This window comes from Podarcis pityusensis (assembly GCF_964106645.2).
Source record: "Podarcis pityusensis genome assembly, chromosome: 5".
In the NCBI taxonomy this organism is placed as follows: domain Eukaryota; kingdom Metazoa; phylum Chordata; class Lepidosauria; order Squamata; family Lacertidae; genus Podarcis; species Podarcis pityusensis.
Window position 1 is genome coordinate 62790412 of NC_138032.1, and position 23514 is coordinate 62813925.

The window sequence follows — 23514 nt, forward strand, 5'->3', positions numbered from 1 at the left end:
AAGTCAATGCCAGTCATAGTACAAGTCTATCCTTAGAGCTCTCAGATTTCAGGAGAGAGCTGTGTCTTTGAATACACAACTTGGGTGTATTCTGGAGTTGCTATTGTTGTTGTTGTTAAATTTTCCAAGTAATAGTGAAAGAATACAACCAGTAATGATAAATATAACAGCTTAGAAAGGCATAAGATTACTCAGCCTTACACTTTCAAAATAGAATACTTCCAAATAACACCCATATAGAAATATTTTTAAAACAGAAAATTAATAATTTATCCTTATAGGTTTTTATGTAAACACCCTTATGAGTTTTTTATAACAGAAACATGAAGAGGCAGAATTTGAAAAGACTGTTCCAAATATAACATGCAGCTGAAATGTGTCCTGTCTGGATCTTATGTTGGCATGCAAGGATAGTTTGCATATTATTTTAATTTGCAATATGTTATGCTATTAAGCTTTTTAGATGGTTTGAATCTATTTTTCTCTTTTTATTAACCTTTTAAACAATATGTGTGAAAGCTTTGAGAACTGGGGGGGGGGGCAAGTCTTATTCTTTTTAAATTAAAAAAAAATTATTTATGCTTTTACCGTAAATTGGTACACCCATTTCACAATATTCTTCATTATCCTATATTATTTGACTTCCCCACACCTCCCACCATGGTGTTCCTTTTGACTCTTAGTTGTGCTACATATCTTTCTACACCTTGTAATTAATTTAGCTGCTGTTCCTATATCTAGTCCTACTTGGAGATTTATGTAACTGCTATAACTCTTTAAATATTCTCCAAAGGTTTCACACTCCTCTCTTATGGTATGTTCATCCTGGTTTCTTAACTTTGCTGTCAGCATCACTAACTCCACATATTCTATTAACTCATTCCACCAATCCTCTTTTGGTTGGACTGTTATTGTCCTTCCACATTTTTGCATAGGTTATTCTGGCTGCAGCAGTTGCATAAAGAAAAAGATTTAATACATTCTTAGGTATCTTTTATTTATTTTTCTCATTCATGCATACTTATCGCGATGTTAGGATTTGGAAGATAATGTGGTCCAACCTTAAGGCAGGATCCTGAGTGCGCGATTCTCTCCCACACCACACAAATCTCTCATGGGAGTTTCAATCTCCCATCTGTAAGACTGGAGCAAAATTAACTGTAACAGGGATCTGTTCAACAGCTCTGTTACAAAGTTGAACAGGTGTTGTACATCACTTTTACTTTTTGATTCTCTCCCTCTTTATCACACTCCAGGCCCTTGTTACTGGTTCTGTGGTTCTGCCGCTCACAGTTGCCCTTCTTGTCAATGTTTGTTCATTTCCTTTCTGAAACACCACAACTGCCCTTGTTTTGCAACATACTCATGCCTTATTTTAGGCTTAATTTAGCACATTCCTGCTTCCAACAAGTGGAATCCAATAAAAGCATACAGATTAATACATAAATGTTTCTTTTAGATGCCTGCAAGGTCACTTTACTATTAAATGAGAAGTGTAGTTTTAAAACTCTTCTCACCATTAGTTTTTCCTTTGTTCAGGATATGGCCTATTAAAGTTCTGGTGTGTCTGACACGATCCAGTCTTGCAAGTTTTTCTAAGTTCTAATTTTGTAGCTCTGGCCCAATTTGCAAGAAACAGAAAAGCAAATTGTGTTGCCCAAGAGCATAGGAAGAAAAGGATAAAACATGACAAATGCAGGAGTCATTGCAATAGTGAAAGAGTATGAAATAACTAATTTCTGGACACAAGAAGAATGTTAAGATAAATGACCAAGCAACTTTGGTGTGAACAGGAATCGTCTTCCTGACCACTGGCATATCTGGGAAAGCAGCTTGAATTCTAGATGCCACAAATACAGCACATCAAAGCACACAGTACATTCATAAAAAGAATTTAAGTGATATAAAAGCCCTTTCTCATTTCTTTTTTTCCACAGTTAACTTCACTTTCATTTAAAAATATCTCAGAAGCCTGGCTTTCAATTCGCATGACATAAAACAGCTTCTGAGAAGAGTTTTTAAATGCACTTTTCATTAAGACCACCAGATGTCAGAGTTTTCTACACTGAAATGGCTTTGAAACCAAATTATCTCCTTGCTTCAATCAATGCATATTTTCCGTTTTAACTGGTCACATGCCCTCCTCTATGTTTCCGAACTCTGGTTTTCCACCAGATATCCTCACATGCCAGGATGAGAGGTGCTATTTGACTTTGTAACCTCAGTTTGTGGCTTAGAGAAACTTAGACGTACATACATTACTCCACAACCTCAAGGGTATTTTCACACCTTACATACTTTAACCAATACTGGGAATATAACCTTCTCTTGACTTCCACATCCTTCTAGAATACATTTCAAAGAATATGACCATGATCCTCCCACTTGGTTCAGTTCAAATTTATTAATAGTCTACAAACCTTCATATTCGGGGAGAGGTATTTGATTCCATACACTGCCAGTAGTCTATATGGTTTTTTTTCCTTATTGTTTTGCAATGTTTGGTAACTGATACATTCTTAAATTATGTTTGTGTTTGTTAGTCCTCTTCGGTTTTGTTTTGTTTTTAAGAAAAGTGGAATATGTTTAAAATGTTTTCTTTTTAAATGGGAAGAAGATTTGGACTTCGGATCTTATTTTGGGGGAAGTAGGTTATTATTCAGAACATTCAGATTTTAACTTTGAACTCTGGGAAGAAATTTTGAATTGACTAATTCATTTCTGTATAGCTCATAAAACAAGCACCATTCCATACTAATTAGCCCAATATTTCTCTCTCTTTTTTTGTCTAGCTGCAAGGAATGCTGGGAACCCATTCCAAGCTCTTGTTAGAAAAGCTTTGGAAAGCAAGCGATAAGAGTCCAAAAGAGACAGGCGAAAAAAGGATTATCTCAGTATTAATTTACTGACTTGGCTGACGCAGCTAATTAGGGGTTGTAAAAGCATCCACTGGTTGCCAAATGCTGAAATGGTCACAGAGGGCATTAGCAAATACTTCCATGGGGAATTCTAGTACTGTACTAGCTGGGATATTTTAGCATTCAGAATTGTGTGTGTGTTTTGCTCATATCCCCCACCCACTGTTTGGTATTGTACAAGAAAAGTAGAGTATTAAACTGCAAATGTACCAGAGTACACAAAAGAAAAGCTACACCTTTCCTAGGGTGAAGAGTGGGTTATGGGTGTTTGCACACATGAAGTCTTTAATGTTGCCTGAAAAAAGTATGGTGTGGGACATTTGCGTAGCCATCAACAAGTTTGCTTTAGGAAGTGACTTCTCAACAGATGTTACAATGCAGGAAGTTTTTATTTGAAGGCAGGAGCACAGTCTACTTCCTTAAAGGCAAATGGTGATTTGTTTTTCTTTTAAACCAAGCATGCATGGTTTTCAGGCTAGCAGGCATGTGAGCAAAATCAAGAGGTGGAGGAAAGCCAGAATGAATGTTTGTGCCAGAGTTTCTGAAGCATTTTATACAGTGGTACCTCGGGTTAAGTACTTAATTCGTTCTGGAGGTCTGTTCTTAACCTGAAACTGTTCTTAAACTGAAGCCCCACTTTAGTTAATAAGGCCTCCTGCTGCCGCCACACTGCTACTGCGCAATTTCTGTTCTTATCCTGAAGCAAAGTTCTTAACCCGAGGTACTATTTCTGGGTTAGCGGAGTCTGTAATCTGAAGTATATGTAACCTGAAACGTATGTAACCCAAGGTACCACTGTACACACGGAAGAAGGGAGTTACTACAGCACAATGCTAGAGTAACTCATTTCTAGGTTTATTTTCAATTAATCACATTCCAGTGAACTTGAGGTTCAGACCAATGAGCTATCAATAAATAGTACTTACTATCTAACTACTAGATGTGGTTTTATATGTGTTGTAAGCTGTACAGAGTGACTGGGGAAACCCAGCCAGATGGGCAGGGTATAAATAGTAAAATGATTGTTGTTATTATTAACAATAGTTAACTGAACAATAAAATCCTTAATTACTCCCTAGATGAATGCAAAAATCCTTCTAGAATAACCAAAAAGTTTGACAAAGTGAACCGAGACTTTCCAAACATTAAGCACTCTGTTTTATAGGAAGTATATCTAATATGTTAATTCCCAAGATCAATCTGTCCAAATGATAGTAACTGTTTGATTTCCAGTTTTTGGTGGTAAATTGTTTTGGCAAATCCTAATAAATACTACCTCGATTTCTGATCTGAATCAGAATAGTGACTATACTAAGCTGCATAGTATTGTAGTAATTCCTTTCCAGGGTTGCCAACTTTAAAAATAAATAAATAAATAAATAAAAATCCCTCATCCATCCTACCACGGACTCCAGGCATTGCTACATGGCCTCTCCCAAGTCAGATGTTAGGGAGCAATAACCTTGAGTATCATCATCGTGCTGACAGTACTGTGACCCCAAACCCCTAATGACCACTCCCAGCTGCTTCATATAGATATTAAATAGCAGTTGGGTTAAAGCAAGTACCCTGTGGCTCCACACAGTGGAACTGCTAGGGAGTCAAAAAGCACTCTCCCAGTGCTGCTCTCTGAACTTGGTCCCGTAAGTAAAAAAGAAAAAAGGTAACGGATCCCTGGACAGTTAAGTCCAGTCAAAGGCGACTATGGGGTTGTGGCACTCATCTAGCTTTCAGGCTGAGGGAGCCGGCGTTTGTCCACAGACAGCTTTCCAGGTCATGTGGCCAGCATGACTAAACTGCTTCTGGTGCAACGGAACACCATGACGGAAACCAGAGCACACGCAAACGCCGTTTACCTTCCCGCCACAACGGTACCTATTTATCTACTTGCACTGGCATGCTTTCAAACTGCTAGGTTGGCAGGAGCTGGGACAGAACAACGGGAGCTCACCCCATCGCGGGGATAGGAACTGCCAACCCTCTGATCGTCAAGCCCAAGAGGCTCAGTGGTTTAGACCACAGCGCCACCCGCATCCCATAGGTCCCGTAAGTAGGACTGGAACCGCTGTGGCACAGCACCCCTGATTCCCATTCCCCAGAGCCAGCCCAGGAGGATACCATGTTCAGTGGTATCAAAAGCTGCAGAGAGAGAGAGAGAGAGCAAGAAGCAGGAGCAAGGTTCCTCTCTCCCTGTCTTGCTTTCCGTAAAAGTCATCCTTTACAAGTAACTCATAACAGGCTTGAACCCAGACTGAAACAAATCTGCAAGGCAGATCCTGATAGAGCATGTTACAGTAGTCAAATCGAGATGTAGCTAATACATATAGGACCATAGTCAGGTCTGAGCATATCAGGAATAGGTGCAACTGATGAACCAGCCAAGCGGGGGAAGCTCTACCCATTAAATTTCTGCTTCTCATGCAGATCTTAATGTCTTAATGGCACATGAATTGAGGCAGAAAAAAAGGCTGTCTGCCCCTTTCCTTATCCATATATATATGTGTGTGTGTGTGTGTGTGTGTGTGTATATATATCTCCATAGGAATTTGCTGATTTCGAGACCTAGTCAGGCATCCCCTAATTATGGTACATGCAGTGTGTGAAACTAGTTTTCTGTTTTGTCTTACAGTATAATTACAGGATTAGTATTAAATATAGATGGTTTTCTAGAGTCTGAAATGCCACATTTTCCTAATGCAGATAAGAATCATAATGAGAAGCAGGGATACATTTGAATTTGAAAACAGTCTGTAGATACACAGTTTTGCTGAGATACTGCATATGCCATATATATATGGGTTGGGGGTTGGTGGAAACACTTAGTTCCACTCTGAAATCAGTTTTAGCCGAGCCAGCAATATCCCAGATTAGATTTCAGAACCTGGACTGCATTCCATTCCATACTTGTGAAGAGAACAGGATTGCCAGTTCTTGAAAATAAACATTATAGTACCCAGGCAGGGACATTGGTGAAGCATGGATTTAAAGGTGAAGTCAAGATTACAGAGTTTTTAGGTGGGTCCGCATGTGGAGTTCAGTGGTCTACATTAGGCCTGGAGGTAAAGCTCAGAGCAAAAATGGACTCTCCCAACCAAACTTTCCTAGTAGTTGCTCCCCCTCCCCCCCCAAAAAAAAAAATCCCAACCAGGATTTACAAAATGTTAATAATATTCAGAAACCAGTGGGGCAACAAGATCACTCTGCTTCTGACCTGAAAGTCAGCACTAGTTAACAACGTAGGCAAAGGCATACTAAGGCTGAAACTGCAGAGCTAGAAATAATCAGATTTAATTTTGCTCATTTGAGCTTGGTCAAGATGATTTGTTTTCTCACTACAGCTGTTGAATAGCAAAGCTAGGAAGGCTGAAGAGGTGCATGGTCACTGAACTTACCTTACCTTTGGGCTTTGTCCCACTGACAGCACCTCTAGCATTTCTTGGCCTTTTGGACAGACTGTTTGCAATTTGTTTTTCTAAACCCATTGTGTGTTTACCTGTGCATAGGTATGTGCCAACCTTCACCCCACAATCAATATATTAGATGTCCAAAGAGTAAGTCTTGCTCTCACTGCAGAACTTCAACACGACTATCACTCTGGATTTGTATTGGCATAAATCATGGATTTCAGCTGAAGACTAGTTAACTTAAGGTACTTTACAGAACAAAAGTTGCATTCCCAGTGTCTCATCCTACATCACTCAGGAAGGGCCCTTGACCTTCTGGAAAGGTTTTGGGGGGCATGGGTAGTTGCAGGGAGGACATGAACTTCCTTAAGTTATCTTATCTGAGGAACCGAACTCATGCTTTCCATGCTATCTGCTTCTCATGCTTTCTGCGATAAAGTTGGGGTTTTAAAGCCCCGTTTTGAAGTTCACCCTGCTTTTTGCTTTTAGAACACAGCAGAAATTGTAAATCTATCAAATTCAGCTTGTGTGCAAGTAGACAGATGGTTATAAATTTTGTAAAAATAACACGCTCAAGCTTATGTTACATCAAGATAAAAAATGCAGTGAAAACTTTATAAACAGAACGTTGCTGTCTTCGGTTTGAAAGGGTCTGCAAATAAACACTGAAGTCTGTGCTAAAATATATGTTATTTGTCTGAGTGATAACAGTAATACAAATTTGTCATTGTGTGCAATAGTAATATTTATAATCCTAATGATACGGCAACCCAATAGTTCAACTGGAGGAAGCAAAAAATAATAATCTTCTAAATAAATAGGAATAAAACTGGGTTTCGTGATGTTAAGTTCTATAGATGAGGAGTTATGGCCAAGGGCAAAGACTCACTGAACAGCAATGGCAGAGTGGAGGGACACTGGATGCGGCCTTCACTGGTAGAAATCAAGACTTGGATGGCATCCTGCCATGCATTCATGAGCATAAAACTTGGTGAATGATGTTTGCTCCAAATCAGCTGTAAAGAGTGAGTTTTCCTGAGGAAAGCAGTGGGGCAAATGGAAAACTGCTTGGACTCATGCCTAGAAAGTATGGGACAAGCAGAAAACTTTGGACCTGTGCCTTCTAGCCATGGGGCAAGTGGAAGTATGGGAGAGCCCTGAGTGGACATTCTGTGGAAGCTCCAAAAAGGAGACTCATCCAATTCATCCTCTTGCTTGCAGTTTTAATAATCATTCATTAACCTGTGTGTTTTTCTTATGCACAACATTCCTAGGAAGATTTTGCACTGTACAACATGTGCCACTTCCCCTCCACAGTATCACCAGGTGTTAGTAATAAAGAGTTAATAAGTAACCAGGACTTAATCCTTCAGTGGCATTAAAAGAATATGATTACTTAACTCCACAGAGTAATCTAACTGTCCTCCAGCTAAAGTGAAACTCAGTTTCAATTAACTCCTCATTTGTTTTGGCTGTTCCCTACAAAAACACTTCTCTCTCTCTCTCTTTCTTTCAGAATTTATCAGAATATGAGATGAACAGATTCTGTATAATGGACCAGCCGTAAGTTTTCACTTTTTTGGCCTTCACAAAGTAGACAGATGTTTTGTTGCAATTCATAGTTAATTTTGTATGATTCATATTTAATATCCTCCTTTCATTCCCCCTCCTTTTTTTTAACATAGAAGAGAATCAGACCATAACCTCATCCAAACCGCTATATGTATTTTGTGTTTGGATTAGAACAAACTGGATTGGCCTTGCAGAATAAATTCCACCTTTCGTTTGGGTATATCAGACTATATCAGCCATAAACACTATGAGTTTATTTTATTTTGTGATTCAATCATGCACAAAGTAAACTGAAAAACAAGACAAAAACAAAAGCAAAAAATAAAGATCAGTCTCAAAGCAGCAGATTGGACACAATTATATTAGTCTGTTCTTATTTCTGCATTATATATTATTTCTTATTTCTGCAAATATATTTAGTACATTAAGTATATTCACACACACACACACATATATAACACATAAATTAATATATACAATGTATAAATGGTCTAAACATTATAAATGATTTCCTATAAACAGTAAAATGTACCATTATCAAAAGAAGAAATATTTGTTTAAAAAGCAAGTCAAAAATATATTTGCAAATGATACAACTTCTAAAGGAAAGACAAATTAACCCAGTCTCTATTAATTCAGCTTTACTTGAAAACCACGTATGGTCTGTTCTGATCCCTATATTCTTTTCTTAATTATTTGTGTGACTAAGTACCATCTATTTGATACTTCACTAAGTATTGACATATGATGCCATAATGTTAATTTTTTATCACTTCCAGCTTGTTCTAATAATTTCCAAATGAAGTCCTGTTTGCTAGACGTGTATCCTTACTTCCAAATCTGAGCTTAAAAATCCTTGCTAGTGTAATTATACGCAGGACAGGTTACACTTTTTTTAGTTGCAGGTCTTGTAAGGTTTGCATCTGAGCCCGCAGGTGTGTCCAGCACTCGCACATACTCAATGCACACCTTCAAGAGAAAGTGGAATCTGTTATGAATACACATTTACCCTTAACCTTATGCCCCACACTGGGAAAGAAAGGTTGGTTTATTACATGAAATAAAGGTGGGAAAGTATATGGATGCTGTTTCAGACAGCAAACTTCCTGCTACATAAAAGTAAGTCTTAGGTTGTGGTTCCATACACACCTATGTAGGATTAAATACCAGTGAACTGTTAGGTTTACTTCTGAGTATCTATGCATAGGATTGCACATCAAACTGCTCAAGCAAAACAGCTCTGAAGTAAAAGAATTCTGATCAGGACTCTTGTGTGAAAATACCCTCCAATATTTGTCATTCAGGACATTTTCTATTTAAATATCTTCTTAATTTCTAAGTGCCTAAACATTGGTCATAGGTAAGTAAAAGAACCCTGGAAAAATAACATATTTTTGTAACCATTTTGAGCCCAGAACTGTCTTTGTTTTCAACACAGTGACTGCACCATAATTATATCTGCTTCTTGAGAATATATTTCCAAATTACAGGCCCAAACCAGACAATTAGCTGTAAGATTCACACCAGTTTTTGCAACATGCAAAGTACTAAATTCTAGTCTCCCTTGCAGTGCTCATTAAGCAGTAACTCATGTGAGTTATGTCTGGAAAGGTGAGGGTGAACACAGATATTTCATATTTTATAATCACATTTAAAAAAAAATATTGCACATTGCTCACTAAAGCTTCATGGTATTCCTTGATTGGTACCCAGGAAGATTTGGCTAGCTTAGCTTAGCCCCCAACTTCCAGCTCTATGGCTGCAGAGTTTATTCCTCATAGAGCTACAATTCCCAGCACCCTTAACAAACTGTAACTCCTAGGTTTATTTGGGGAAGATGATGTGCTTTGAATGTGCTTTAAAGGTATAGTGTGCGCACAGCCTGTTTCTCCCATACGAGCTCTTTCCTAGAATGTTTCCAGTTGGTCTAAAAAGTTGGTGAATGTGCATTTTAAAGATTTTTGTATCCAGTTTCCTGTTTTATTTTCGTTACAAAAAAACCCAAAAACTTATTTCAGCTGGTGTTTGTATGGGCAATTTATTTGCTGGCAGCCATTCCCATCAGTAAACAAGGGTCTGTCATGTGGTGATTCACATTATGTAACTGCTTCCTTATGAGAAGAAAATATGCACCTATATTTACCAGAATGCAATAGAAGATCGCTTAGAAGATAAAGTGTAACCATGGTGCCACAGTATCTTTTTAAAACTTCCTCACATGTTGCACTTGCTGGGTAACTTTGTACAAAGTCATGATCTTTCACTCTATGGCCATTTCAACGATTGCTTGGGAGACTTTCACTTACACGTAATACATTAATTTCCTACTCCACATCCTTTGTTGAGAAACTATTGATGTAACAATTCAGATTCAGTAGGGTCAAAAAGAGAAGGAAGCATATCTTTGGGAGTGCCTGAAGTTTCATGTGAAGAAATTCCAGGAAGTAATCAGCCGTCATATTCCAGAATTCCCATCAAAGGGTCTCTCTCATATACTCTTATATAATATATTCTCCTTGATTTATCAGGATTACTGATAAAAGAAGTCTATAATTATGGAAATACATATTTTTTTCCTCTTTGTGAGTAACTGGAACAAATTATGCATTTGGTTATGAATATATTCTAACACACACACATTATGGGGTTAACATGATTTCAGAACGTGTGGCCATTGTGCATATTGAGCACACATCTCAGAGAATTAGCTGTGTTTTAGCAGCATGAGCAGGCAATATGCATAATATCCAGGTGAGGAATTTGCAAAGTGGAAGAGTAATGCATGAAGTGCCCTATTCATGTTGCAAAGTCATGCACATTTCCCAACATCACTTGGAGACTAAACGTATTCACCTGACAATGTCCCCTGCTTATGCTGTTCAGTTTTGCTTATTCGCCATGGTATCTGTTGAATCTGCACAACAGCTGACGTTTATGCATGTTCACCAATGACTTCAAACACATGCACTGACTTATTTTTACAAAATGATGCATCGTACCCTCACAGTGGAGTAGGAAATGTGTGCATCAAAACAATTACAATTCCAGTGCAAAGAAATCAAAATTCTTCAGCATGAAAACTCTAATGTATTCAAAGGCATGCAACCCGATACAATATATGCCTATATTGGTTTATTCTGCCACAGTAAACATATCTTAGCAGCAGGGCACTTTTGTATATGCAAATTTATATGTGTAGATGCAAACTTCAGGGGAGAAAGCAAAGTTGATTATTTTCAAAGTTTTTTGGAGGGAGCAGTCAATCTGAGACGAGATGGAAAAACTCAGGGTGCAAGACTCCTGAACCACCTCCAGCAATACCACTGTTTAGAATGAGTAACAATTTGCCCTGGTCATCTGAACCAGAAGGCCCCATGCAAGATAAAATAACAAAGATGAGGCCTTGCCCTTTTTGCAAGGTCTGAGCCCCCCGCCCCCACCCTTCCCTCTTTCCAGACAGTCTGGTAGAAAGTACTGCACCTGGACCTCAGCAGTGAGAAGAAACTTGCCTTTCTCTCAAGCATGAAGAAACTGCACATTTAGATTCTCAAGCTCTGTAAGGAAGGAAACTGTGAACAGATGCATCAAGTAATCTGAAGTCGTATCTCTTTTGCATTCGACACTGAAGTTATTTGTGCCTAGTGGGCTGTCGCCATACACCAGGCCTCGTTCCATTCTGAGGACCAGAACACTCGATTGTTGCTATGATTGCCCCATGCTATAAAAGCCATGTCACAAAACACAGCTGAAATTGCCTTAAAGTATTATCCCAAACAAAAAGAGAAAAGTATTCTCAAATTTAAAACAGTTTTAGTTAACTAGTAATAGTTTGAACTATCTTTTTTTTAATGGCACATTGCAACCTAGATTTGTATTTTTGCTATTTCATAAAAAAGAGAAATGTGCAAATGATTCCACATTGGCACATTTCCCCCTGTCTGTTTTTCCAATTCTGTTTTGTTGTTCATAGCATTCTCTAATTAATTTCATTTAATTGAAAATACTGGGCTTTAATTAGCACAATTACTAATGAATTAGCACACTAACTGTGAACTTCCGTGCATGTTTACTCAAGTGTTAAATGGGGCTTACTCCTTGATGAGAGTGCATCAGACTGCAGTCTAAGTGGGAAGATAGTTTACCTCTTTTATGTCTTTAAGATATATTTCTCCTGGACAGCTCACTTTTAAGAAATGCAAATTCAAAATTCTGTTCTCCCATACAAGGTATAAGCCCACTGTCTTTTTGTAAAACAACAAACAACTGGCACAAATAGTGCATCAAACACGGGAAAACAAAATGTTGTTGTATTTTAGTTTTCTTCTGCAACAAAATAAACCCAATTCCTCTGCCATTATGTGTCATGGTATCCTAATAATGGAAATTTTAAATCACTCATATTCCATGGTCTGAGAGCTGCACAAATAATGGAAAAAATTCTGTGGTAAACCATTTTCAAACAGCAAATTTCCAGCTTCATGTTACATTCCTAAGACATAAAGAGGGAGATGTTTCTGTCTCTTTACCAAGTATAGAGTAACCCTATACTCACTTACCTGGCTGTGTGCCCTATTGAACTCAGTATGGTTTACTTCTGAGTAGACATGTATAAAACTATGCTGTGTGTTTCTTTAGCTATGTTGCTTGGTTAAAACATTTGAAATACTTCAGGAAAAATTGTTTTTACTGATACATATATAGATATATTAAAAGACGTCTGCTTATGGGAGAAAAGCAATGACAAACCTAGACAGCATCTTAAAAAGCAGAGACATCACCTTGCCAACAAAGGTCCGTATAGTTAAAGCTATGATTTTCCCAGTAGTGATGTATGGAAGTGAGAGCTGGACATAAAGAAGGCTGATCGCTGAAGAATTGATGCTTTTGAATTATGGTGCTGGAGGAGACTCTTGAGAGTCCCATGGACTGCAAGAAGATCAAACCTATATATTCTTAAGGAAATCAGCTCTGAGTGCTCACTGGAAGGACAGATCGTGAAGCTGAGGCTCCAATACTTTGGCCACCTCATGAGAAGAGAAGACTTGCTGGAAAAGACCCTGATGTTGGGAAAGATGGAGGGCACAAGGAGAAGGGGGCGACAGAGGACAAGATGGTTGGACAGTGTTCTCGAAGCTGATAACATGAGTTTGACCAAACTGCAGGAGGCAGTGGAAGACAGGAGTGCCTGGCGTGCTCTGGTCCATGGGGTCACAAAGAGTCAGACATGACTAAATGACTAAACAACAACAACAAATATAGATATATATCTATTGCTTTAATGAGATGTTAAAACAATACATTGTCAGATTTTGACCTGAATCTTTTCGCTAAACAAAAATGGTTCCATATTGAAGTCTCGGATTCAAACCACTACTTAATAGTTAAGCCTAGGGTCTAAGTTATGATCGACATATGGTAAGATCCAGGCCTCCACAGCACCATTGGGTGAACCTGTATTTCAGGGATGGAGAACCTGCAGACCACCAGATCTTTCTGGGCCCCAATTCCCATCAGCATAGGCAATGGGATTTTTAGCATAGGGATTTTTAGAGTTGCAGTCCAATAACGTATGGAGAGCCTCTGCTTCCCTATCTCTCCTGCATAATAACAGGTAAGGCAAAAAATCAAGCCTTTTAGTTGATATGAAGCAAAAGTCCCCCACTGACTGAAGAAGCAATCAAAATAATTTTTTAAAAACAATAAAAGCAGAAGTGTTAACTGTACCTCCAAACTGCGATTTTGTTCTCAAGGGAAATTAACTGTGGCTGGAACAGTTGCTAAGTGAATCATGAAGACAGATTCGGCATGAGAATGTGCTGTTTTCATGAATGCCTTCTGACTGTCAGTGTTTCCTAGTAGAAGTGGAACTGTACTACCTAAAAGGAGTACGTGTGGCCCTCCAGATGTTGTTGCACTGCAACACTCAACATCCCTGGCCGTTGGTTTTGCTGGCTGGGACTGAAGGGGAACTGGAGTCCAACAAGGAATCTTGGATGTGCATTGGCACAACTTGTTTTTATGTCGGGACTGGAAGATTTTGCAGATCCTGCAAAATACGGTAACCTCAATAATGCCAGGTCAGAATGAGCAGGTTGAGGACCAGAGAGCTTGTGTGATTGCTCTGTCATATTCCAGCTAGAACCCTAATTACTCCAAATCTGCTAATTGACTGTATGTATATTTAACACACATGACTGTCCTCAAAGAAGCCTGGGAAACATAGTTTGTTTAGGGTGCTTGGAACTGTACATCTGTGAGGAGTAAACTACAGTATAACATTTACGGATCTGTCAAGGTCACAAAACCTTACAAGAAGAGAAATGATTCGTTTTGGAATTAGGTTTCAAACCCTCATGGTTGAAACCAGGTGGTGACATTGTGAAACTCCAAGAGGCACACAAAGTAGCAAAAACAAAATAAAATAACATAAAATATTTTTTTAAAAAACAATACCTTCCAATAGCACCTTAGAGACCAACTAAGTTAGTTATTGGTATGAGCTTTCATGTGCATGCATGCTTCTTCAGATAGCAAAGAACAGGTGTTGGAGGCACACTGAAGAAGCTGCTTAATTTTAGCATCTTCCTGAATTTGAGAGTGTGATAATATCTGTAGTGCCCAGACCCAGCATTAGAGATGGTGCAACTACTACAATGAAGACTGGAAGCACTCTTCTCAAAGCATCTTAATTTCACATGACCCCACAAGATGCTTCAGCCCACATAACTGACCAGAATAGGACCAGAGCGGGTGGTGCTATGCTCAGTTCCTTTCCACTGGGCATGAGGGGGAAGTACCCAACAGCACCCAGTCAGGCTGCAATGTGGAAAACATCTGAATACACCTCTGCACTTGGACTTGAATGCCCAGGTTCAATGTCCGCACCACACATTCAAAGCACGCGGCTTTCCCCAAAGAACCCTGGGAACTGCAATTTTCTAAGGCTGCTGGGAATTGTAGAAGTCAGCTACAGTACTCAGGATGGGGAAAGCCAGGTGCTTTAAATTTACAGCATGGGTGTGTGAGTCCATTACATGACAGTGGCCAGCAGCAATGAAAGTGCATTGCCTGTTGTTTTTCCAAAAGTGTTCTGTTGTGCCAGTAGTGGTTTAGTCATGACCCGGAAAGCTGTCTGTGAACAAACGCCAACTCCCTCAGCCTGAAGCGAGATAAGCACAGCACCCCATAGTTGCCTTTGACAGGACTTAACCATCCAAGGGTCCTTTACTTTTCCAAAAGTCCTACTTGAGCTCTGTAACTCTCCAACGGTTTGAGTTATGCCAGACTCCCAATGTAAATTTGACTCCCAAGCTGCTGTTCAGCCATTGGTGCTACTGGTAGCTTTCCTTCCAAGGCAAATAGCAGCTCTGCAACTATCTGTGGGTACATCACGACTGTGGTATGGTTCATCTCCTCCTCCCCATGCAGTAAACATAGTCCAAATCCTAAATCCTGATCCTATTTAAGTATTTTTTAAAATAGGAAATGTATTCACCCATTTCACACACCATCCCACTGACGAGATTTCAGCATGCTTGCACACAAGCTGTAGTTCATTTCAGCCGCTGCCGTGGCTGCTACCACAATCAGCTGACAGTTTTTGCCTGGTTCCAGGTTTAACAGTGTTTTAACATGCAGCCCCCTCACTTTTCAAGTTCCTTCACAAAATCTGTTCTTGCTCATCGAAGAGGAACAAAGGGTAGTGTTGCAAAATCCGGTTGCCACGTTACTCTCACTATACACGGTATCTTCACAGCCCCTTGCCTTTGTTTAGATCAGTGTGTGTTTGCTGCTAACACTCCCTGGGTGACCTTTCTTTTCCTGCGAAGGGAGGGGGTCAGCACGTTGCATTCCCATGTTAACCCTCCCTTTACACTTTCTTTTCAGCAGCATTCCTGGGCCAAAAGCAATGAGGTAGCACGAATGAATAGGCACTTCAAGAAAGATACCGGTTGGCAAAGACTAAGGTTGTGTGTGTGCATTACTGATTTAAAACACAGCTTGGTCATTCTCCCCCCCCCCCCCCATATGCATAGAAGTTCCTTTAGGAGAAATGCTTCAAAACACAGCATTTCATAGGAAACAACAGGGCACCTGCAGGATATGGTTTGTACAGCGCTTGCCCAAGCAGTGGTGGGTGCACGTTGGATGCAGGGTAAATGGAAGTGTGTGCACGTTGTTGTTGTTGTTTTGTTGTTTAGTCGTTTAGTCGTGTCCGACTCTTCGTGACCCCATGGACCAGAGCACGCCAGGCACTCCTGTCCTCCACTGCCTCCCGCAGTTTGGTCCGACTCATGTTTGCAGCTTCGAGAACACTGTCCAGCCATCTCGTCCTCTGTCGTCCCCTTCTCCTTGTGCCCTCAATCTTTCCCAACATCAGGGTCTTTTCCAGGGAGTCTTCTCTTCTCATGAGGTGGCCAAAGTATTGGAGCCTCAGCTTCAGGATCTGTCCTTCCAGTGAGCACTCAGGGCTGATTTCCTTAAGAATGGAATGTGTTTGATCTTCTTGCAGTCCATGGGACTCTCAAGAGTCTCCTCCAGCACCATAATTCAAAAGCATCAATTCTTAGGCGATCTCTCACTTCCATTCATTATTACTGGGAAAACCATGGCTTTAACTATACGGACCTTTGTTGGCAAGGTGATGTCTCTGCTCTTTAAGATGCTGTCTGTGTGTGTGCACAGCCTGACACAAACAGCATCTCAAGCAAAAGAGAGCATGAAATGATCATGGGAAGCATGATGCGCACACATTGAAATCGACACGGAAGAGAACATGCTTGCCTTTCATGAGCACAGAAGACGCAATCTGCGCAGATCCTCCACACTGAAAGAGAGCCACTGCAGTGTAGCAGTTAAGAGTGTCAGACTAGGACCTGAAAAGCAGAGTTCAAAGCCCCACTTGGCTATGAAGAAGGCTCACTGGGTGAACCTTGGGCCAGTCACTGCCCCTCAACCCAGCCTACCTCACAGGGTGGTTGTGAGAATAAAAGGTGCTGGAAGGAAAACTATGTACACCACCTTGAGCTCTTTGGAAGAAAAGTGAGATATAAATAATAAAAATGGGATTCCAAATATGTTTGGATGCAGCCCGCTTAATGGAAGGAGCATAAGGAGAGTCCTGTGGGCACAGATCCACAGAAAACCAACATTCTTTCTCCAACAGCAAGTCGGCCGGGCACACCAGGAAAAACTCTTCATAGAATCACACCAGGAAGAACCCTTCCCGGTTTCTTGTCTCCAATATCTGGTATTCCGAGGTAGTCTGCACTGGAACATGGAGGCTCTGCAAAGCGAACTTTGTGTGTTGTTGGGGGGCGGGCGAGGCATCCCATTGCAAGAGAGGAGGGCCTTTCAAGGCAGCAGAACGTGCAGGAAACTCTTCCAGGTAGCAGCCGCTTCAAAGCCCCGGGACGGCGGCAGGAAGTGTTCCCAGCTTGATCCCTGGGATGAAACGCCCGCGGCGCACGAGGCAAAGCCGCCAGGACGTCAGGAAGGACTTCAGCCCCAGACGGGGGTGGTTTTGGACACGCCCAATAGGTGCGGATCTTCTTCAAGTTTGCACAAACACCCTATTGCCAGCCAAGCTGGCTCCGTCACATGATCCCCTCGAAACATGAAACCCGGCCGGGCGCTCGGGCAAGTTTTGCTTCTCGTCCCAACGCACGAGGAGTCGCCTGGCGGGCCGCGCGCAAAGGCGGCGCTAAGGGGATCCGCGAGGAGGCGAAGCAGCCAGGGGAGTCATCAAGGGGAATCCAGCCTTTCTCTCTCGGGAACGAGCCAGGAAGCCCCCCTCAGTCCCTGCCGACTCGGATGCCCGTTTGTCCGAGGCAGTCGCCTCGCCTGGCAGCATGGACAAGTTCAATAAAATCACGGTGCCAGCGGGACAGAAGTTCAGGTATGGTTTGAACCGTGTCCCTTGTTTTCTTCTCGCGCTTTTACGCCAAGGCGCAGAGGCTGTTTCTTTCTCGGAGGCGCGCACGAGGGGGATCTGGGGGACAGAAGCAGGAAGAGATCTTGTGGCACCTTAAAAAAAATGGGGGGGGAAATAATAGAGTTTCCTTTTCTATCTGGCGAACTGGCTTGTCTTCCACGAAAGCTTATGTCATAAAAAAAAAAGTCTTGAAGGTGCCACTAGAGTCCTTGCTTGCAGCAGGCTGACAGCCTTAACCCCTCTTTGGAAATGGCCAGGGAGGATAAATTTGTATGTAAGAAGATAAAGCAACCGAGGGAGGATTCAAAATGGTTATTAGGGTAGCAAGCTGCAGAGCTGTACAGTTTTCTCAAATGGGACTCAAAAGCATTCAGGGAAGAAGACTGTCTCCAATACTTTGATGGGATAGTAAGCAACAACAACAACCTGTGAATCGCTTGCTTCCAGATTGTTGCTAGCTTGGGGTGGGATTCAGTGGCATACCAGCAAATTCAGGTTGGACAGTTATGGTCGGTTGGGAGGTCTTGGGCAACAAACTCACTTTCCCGGAAGATTGGATGTTTGGTGAGAAGGAATGGGAAAGGAATAGGCAACATCATCTAACCTCCCCACTAACCAAGCAGAATGCGTGCTCAGTGAAATAGCCAAACATCATCTCATCTCCCTGCAAACAAGTCAGGATGAATGTGCAGTAAATATGTCATCTTGAAGCACCTTATGTTTCCCTCTTGAGAAATGCTTCTTCCTTTGTTGAGTGTCAGCCGGTCACTAAAGGTGCAGTAGCCCAACCAAGCTGGCAGGTTTGCGCCTCAATATGCCAGCACGTATTCAGAATGTTTGGGGGCCTGACATTTGTTTAAATGAGGATACACTAATGCTCCCTGTGTTCCTTTTTTGTGCTTTTCTCTCTTTCTTTGCAAATTCAAGAAGCATTGCTGTTTATCACATTGGTGCATGCATCCTTCCTTTGTGTGGGCAGCGCCACTATCTTTGAGCTGTTCCTCTTCTCTGCGTTGGGCATCCATCTAGAATTTGCACAGGTGCTGCACAGTTGGCAGGAAGTGAATGTGCGAGGTGGTGGTGGTTTTTTGCATGAAACTCTTCAATAGCTTTTATGGCAGCTTTCAGATTTATATTGCAAAGACAAAAATTAGTCATGGTCGGTTGACCGGTTACTGAATGCCTTCCAAAGAGATCTCCAAAGAGTAGGACTTCTCTGTCTGCTTCACAAGGGAAAACCAACTACTGCAGATACACATGTGTTCTACAGGTGTTTCTGCAGCAAACATGTCAAGTGTGGGTGATGCCATGCAGGTGTGACTCAGCTACACCTGTCTGGGAACTTTATATGACAAACTGGCCTTGAGACAGAGTTGCAGATAGGTAGCCGTGTTGGTCTGCCATAATCAAAATAAAAAAATCCTTCCAGTAGCACCTTTAAGACCAACTAAGTTAGTTCTTGGTATGAGCTTTTGTGTGCAAGCACACTTCTTCAGATACACTGAAACAGAAGTTGCCAGATCCTTCTATATAGTGAGAAGGTGGGGAGGGGTATTACTCAGAAGGGTGGTGGGAATGGGAGATTGGCAGATAGCTGGGATGAGCCTGCTGACGACTCTTAACGACTGTAATGGGTCTTACAGGAAAAGGCAAGGGGTGAGAAGGTGAGAAATGGCTTAGTCATGTATAATGGGATAAGAATCCCATTATGTCTTGAGACAGAGTGTTTCTGAAAGTGCTGTACTGAAAATTAATTTGAAGAAACTGATGGCATGAGCAATCCAGTGGAGAATTAACAGTGCCCATGGGACTTTTGATGATGGGACATGTAAAAATGTTCTGTGAGTCAATCGATCTAGGGGAAGATAATTTGGTTGGAATAAAAAGTAAAATCTAAGAAACCATAATTTTATGGATTGCATTTCTAGACTTCCATTTGTCCTATAGGAGCACAGAGCAGTTAACAAAATAGTAATATATAAAACAAAAAGTATATGCCTCTTAATTGTAGTAAAATTGCAGTAAACACTTTACAAGAAACATTTAAGCCATCAGTAAAATCATCGACAAACAATAACAAATCAGTAATCGTAAGCACTTAAATTTACATACCTACAAATGCCACAGCAATTATACTTTCCAGCAGATTAAAAAAAACTATTAATTCGAGGTTTTATACAGATATCCCACCAAGCAGCTCAAGGTGACGTACATGGTTCTCCCCACCCCCACCACTTTATCTTCACAACAACCCTGTGAGGGATGGTGACTGGCCCATGCTTACCCAGTGAACTTCGTGGCTGAGTGGAGATTTGAACTCTGGTCTCCCAGGTGCTAATCCAACACTAATCTCTACCACACCATACTGGCTCTTTGATATGATGTCAGTGAGGAATGATATCAATGTGGGGAAACAAATGCAATTACATACACATAAGGCAATTGGATGTTAATGAGTTACCAGTGCTTTGAGGGTGCAGGAAGGAACAGGTATGCAGTAAAGGTAAAACCCTTGTCCGATGTTCATCACTGTGCTTGGAGCATGGATAGAACAGTACAGGAGCGCTGACAAAGCATGTAATTCGTCAGCCCATATTAGCTAAAGCAATTATTGCAAACGAGCATTTGGCAGAGGATGGCTGAATAGCTAAGCCTATGTCTGTAAATTTTGCAGGACTCTCTGTTCTTTCCTGACAGAGACAGAGAGAATTTATCTTGCCCAGTGTGCTAATTCATCTCAAGTCTTGCAAGAAGGCAGGATATATCTTTAAACAAATATCTAACACAATTGTATAAGTGTGGCTGCTTGAATTTAGCACTGTTGTTCAGGACTTTTCTCCACAGAATAAGGGAGGAGCCTGGAGTCGGTGTTGTGCTGAATACCACCTCCTGACAAAACTTCTACATGTAGTAGCATGTCGGTACTGCTAGACACTTTTCAAAGAGGCGCAGTCTGCAATCCCACGCATATTTAGTCGGGAATAAACGCTACCAGAGTTAATAGGACAAGAAGTGCTCGAAAGCGGGGGCACAATGACGTGAGTGGGAACTTTTGCAGCTCCCCACCCCCACCTCGATAGTGAGAAAGAACATCCCACAAACTCATGCATACACTCTTTGGACACTTGCTGCTACGTGCAAAGCTTGTTCCTCCACCACTGCTCCGTCATAGAAATTAAAAGGGAAATGAAGCAGGATAAGAATTAAAGACGATAGCAGAGCTTGTTAAGAGTGTTGTGGACATCTGGGAGAAGACAGCATAGAACCCAGAAAAGCAGTTGCTCCGGAGATCAAGCAAAGGCCCAGATTCTATTAGGAGCATAGGAAACTGCCTTATTCTGAGCCACATCATTGATGCATCTAGCTCATTAGTGTATACACTGACTGGCAGCAGCTTTCCAGGCTTTCGGACACGGGGGGCTCGCAGTCCTATCTGGAGATGCCAGAGATTGAGCCTGGGACTTTCTACATGCAAAGCAGTTAACTATATGGCCCCTTCCATATCCAAGTGATCTGCTCACACATTACGGTAATCAGTAAGAGGTGTTCAGCAGTGGAAAGGACTACCTCAGAAGGTGGTGGGTGGACTCTCCTCCATAGGAGGTTTTTAAGTAGAGGTTAGATGGCCATCTGTCTGGGATACTTTAGCTGTGATTCCTGCATTGCAGGGGGTTAGACCAGATGACCCTTGGGGTCCCTTCCAGCTCTGGAAGTCTATGATTATAGGAGTGAGGCCACACTGATCAGCTTTGCCCTTGGCATTGTGCCTTCCAGTTAGCTCCACCTCTGGCATTCTCACATACAGCACACTTGTATCCTCAGGGTTCCAGATCACACAGAATGCACAAATGTTCTCTGCCTGCAAACATTTGCACTGCAAGTCTGGATGCCAGCTGGAGCATACAAACTAGCGGGTGCAATCCTGTCCACACTTTGATTGGACAAGTGAACACGTCCCTTTAATAAGGCTACCAAAGTAATAAGTTGTAGGAGGGAATTTAGAAGAAAAGAAAATAATTTGAAAGACAGAGTTTCTGGCTGTTCCAGAAACTGAGGATAACATAGCAGAAACTAGCAAGGTGGAAGTTTAAGTTACAAGGAAGATGATATATGAGATTGACCTTTTTTCCCAATACAGTGGATGCGCAGGTTGCGATTCAGCGGTTCTGCGCATGCGCAAAGCACAATTTAGCACTTCTGCGCATGCGCAACCGCCAATGCCCGGAAGTAACCCATTCCGGTACTTCCAGGTTTCGGCGGTCCGCAACCTGAAAGAAACGCAACTTTAAGCAACTGTAACCCGAGGTATGACTGTAGTCTCTGTGCTGTTAACAGGCATTCAACAGGCAGAAATGCAGCAATCCCCACACCTGAACAGCTTCACCCCTCTGATCACATTGAGTGAAGGCGAGATCCAGGTTTCCTCAAACAGACTCCTCCACGTGGCTGGGAGCCCCATCTGTGAGGGGTTTCCAGTCGCATGGAGGAACCTATGGAAGTCAAGCTGTCTTCCCCCTTAAGACCTTTACCAAACAGGCAGAGATCAGAGAGGCAGAGCTGGGCAGCATGTAACCTCACAGGTGGGACCAGCTGCCTGTCCTACTCTCCCTTATCTAAATGTTATCTTTCAGTGCAGCAGATATATGAACAGGGCTTTATAGCCACACAATCAGATAGACCGCGTTATTCCCCAGAAGCACTGGGAACATTTTGACTACCTAAATACTCCCAGAATTATTACTGTCATGCACTTCCTAAAATATGCACTGGGAAGTTGGCTTGAAACATGAAATGATGATGGTCATCGTAAGAGGACCCCCCTTTTAGCCTATAAACATTTCAGCTAAAGAAACAAGGAAGCTAACAAAATCCCACCAAAGCAGCCGACGTTCATCGCCATGAGCAGGTCTAATGATAGCTTAGAGACGGTATAAAGAAAATCAGCCGTACAGGCCACAATCTTCTGCTTTCGCTCCAGCTACTTCATTGTATAAACAAGCATTCATCTACCTTAATAACATGCTTTGCCCTGCTTCACTTTAATAGAACTACTCATGCTTAACAGAAATTATTTGAGTGACCTTTCGAGATACAGCTTCTGGTCCAGTTATGTGGAATGAAATCAGTGGGACTTACTTCCCAGTAAACGTTATGAGGATTGAAGTGTTTGGCAACCAGCATTTTAAAGCTTGGTTTCCCATATAGTATGCACAGGAATAAATGGGAGGTGGGGGTGTTCTGCCCAGGTTGAGGTCTGTACAGTAAGCAATAGAAACAGAAATAATGTGTGTATCGGGGCGGAGACCAGGATAGAAAGATGTGGGGGACTGTTTTTCCCCAAGCATTTGTTTTATTTTTTCCAATGGAGAAAAAAATTGTGAGAAATTGAAAAACATCTTTATGATCTATTTTCCTTTTGTAGAATAACAAAGATAACGTTTTTAAGGCAGGTTTTACAAGTATTCCTGAAGCTGCACTGTGCTCCTTAGAATGATTTCTAGTACCAGTATACCGTATTTTTCCATGTATAAGATGCCCCCTATTTTGGGGGACTCAAAATTAAGAAAATGAGGAGAGATAGCCCCCGTGTATAAGACTACCCCCCCTTTTTAACATTCTTTTTTAGTAAAAAAAACAAAAACAACCTAATCTTATACATGGAAAAGTACGATAATAACTATGTGAT

At 41.4% G+C, this 23514-nt stretch overlaps 1 protein-coding gene across 6 annotated transcripts in view; it reads left to right on the forward strand.

The window, feature by feature from the left end:
* The window catches only part of BLNK (B cell linker), a 93716-nt gene that overhangs the window by 31093 nt on the left and 39109 nt on the right, over positions 1-23514 (forward strand). For 4 of the 6 annotated variants that reach the window (XR_013986775.1, XM_081007189.1, XM_081007187.1 and 1 more), the window contains one exon: positions 7839-7885. Coding sequence is in view for 5 of the 6 variants with exons in the window: in XM_081007189.1 (XP_080863315.1) it covers positions 7839-7885 (47 nt within the window). In the remaining variant the exon portion in view is untranslated. Of the gene's footprint in view, positions 1-7838; positions 7886-17503; positions 17793-23514 lie in introns of those variants that run through there. The other 2 variants (XM_081007190.1, XM_081007191.1) reach the window with 2 other exon arrangements.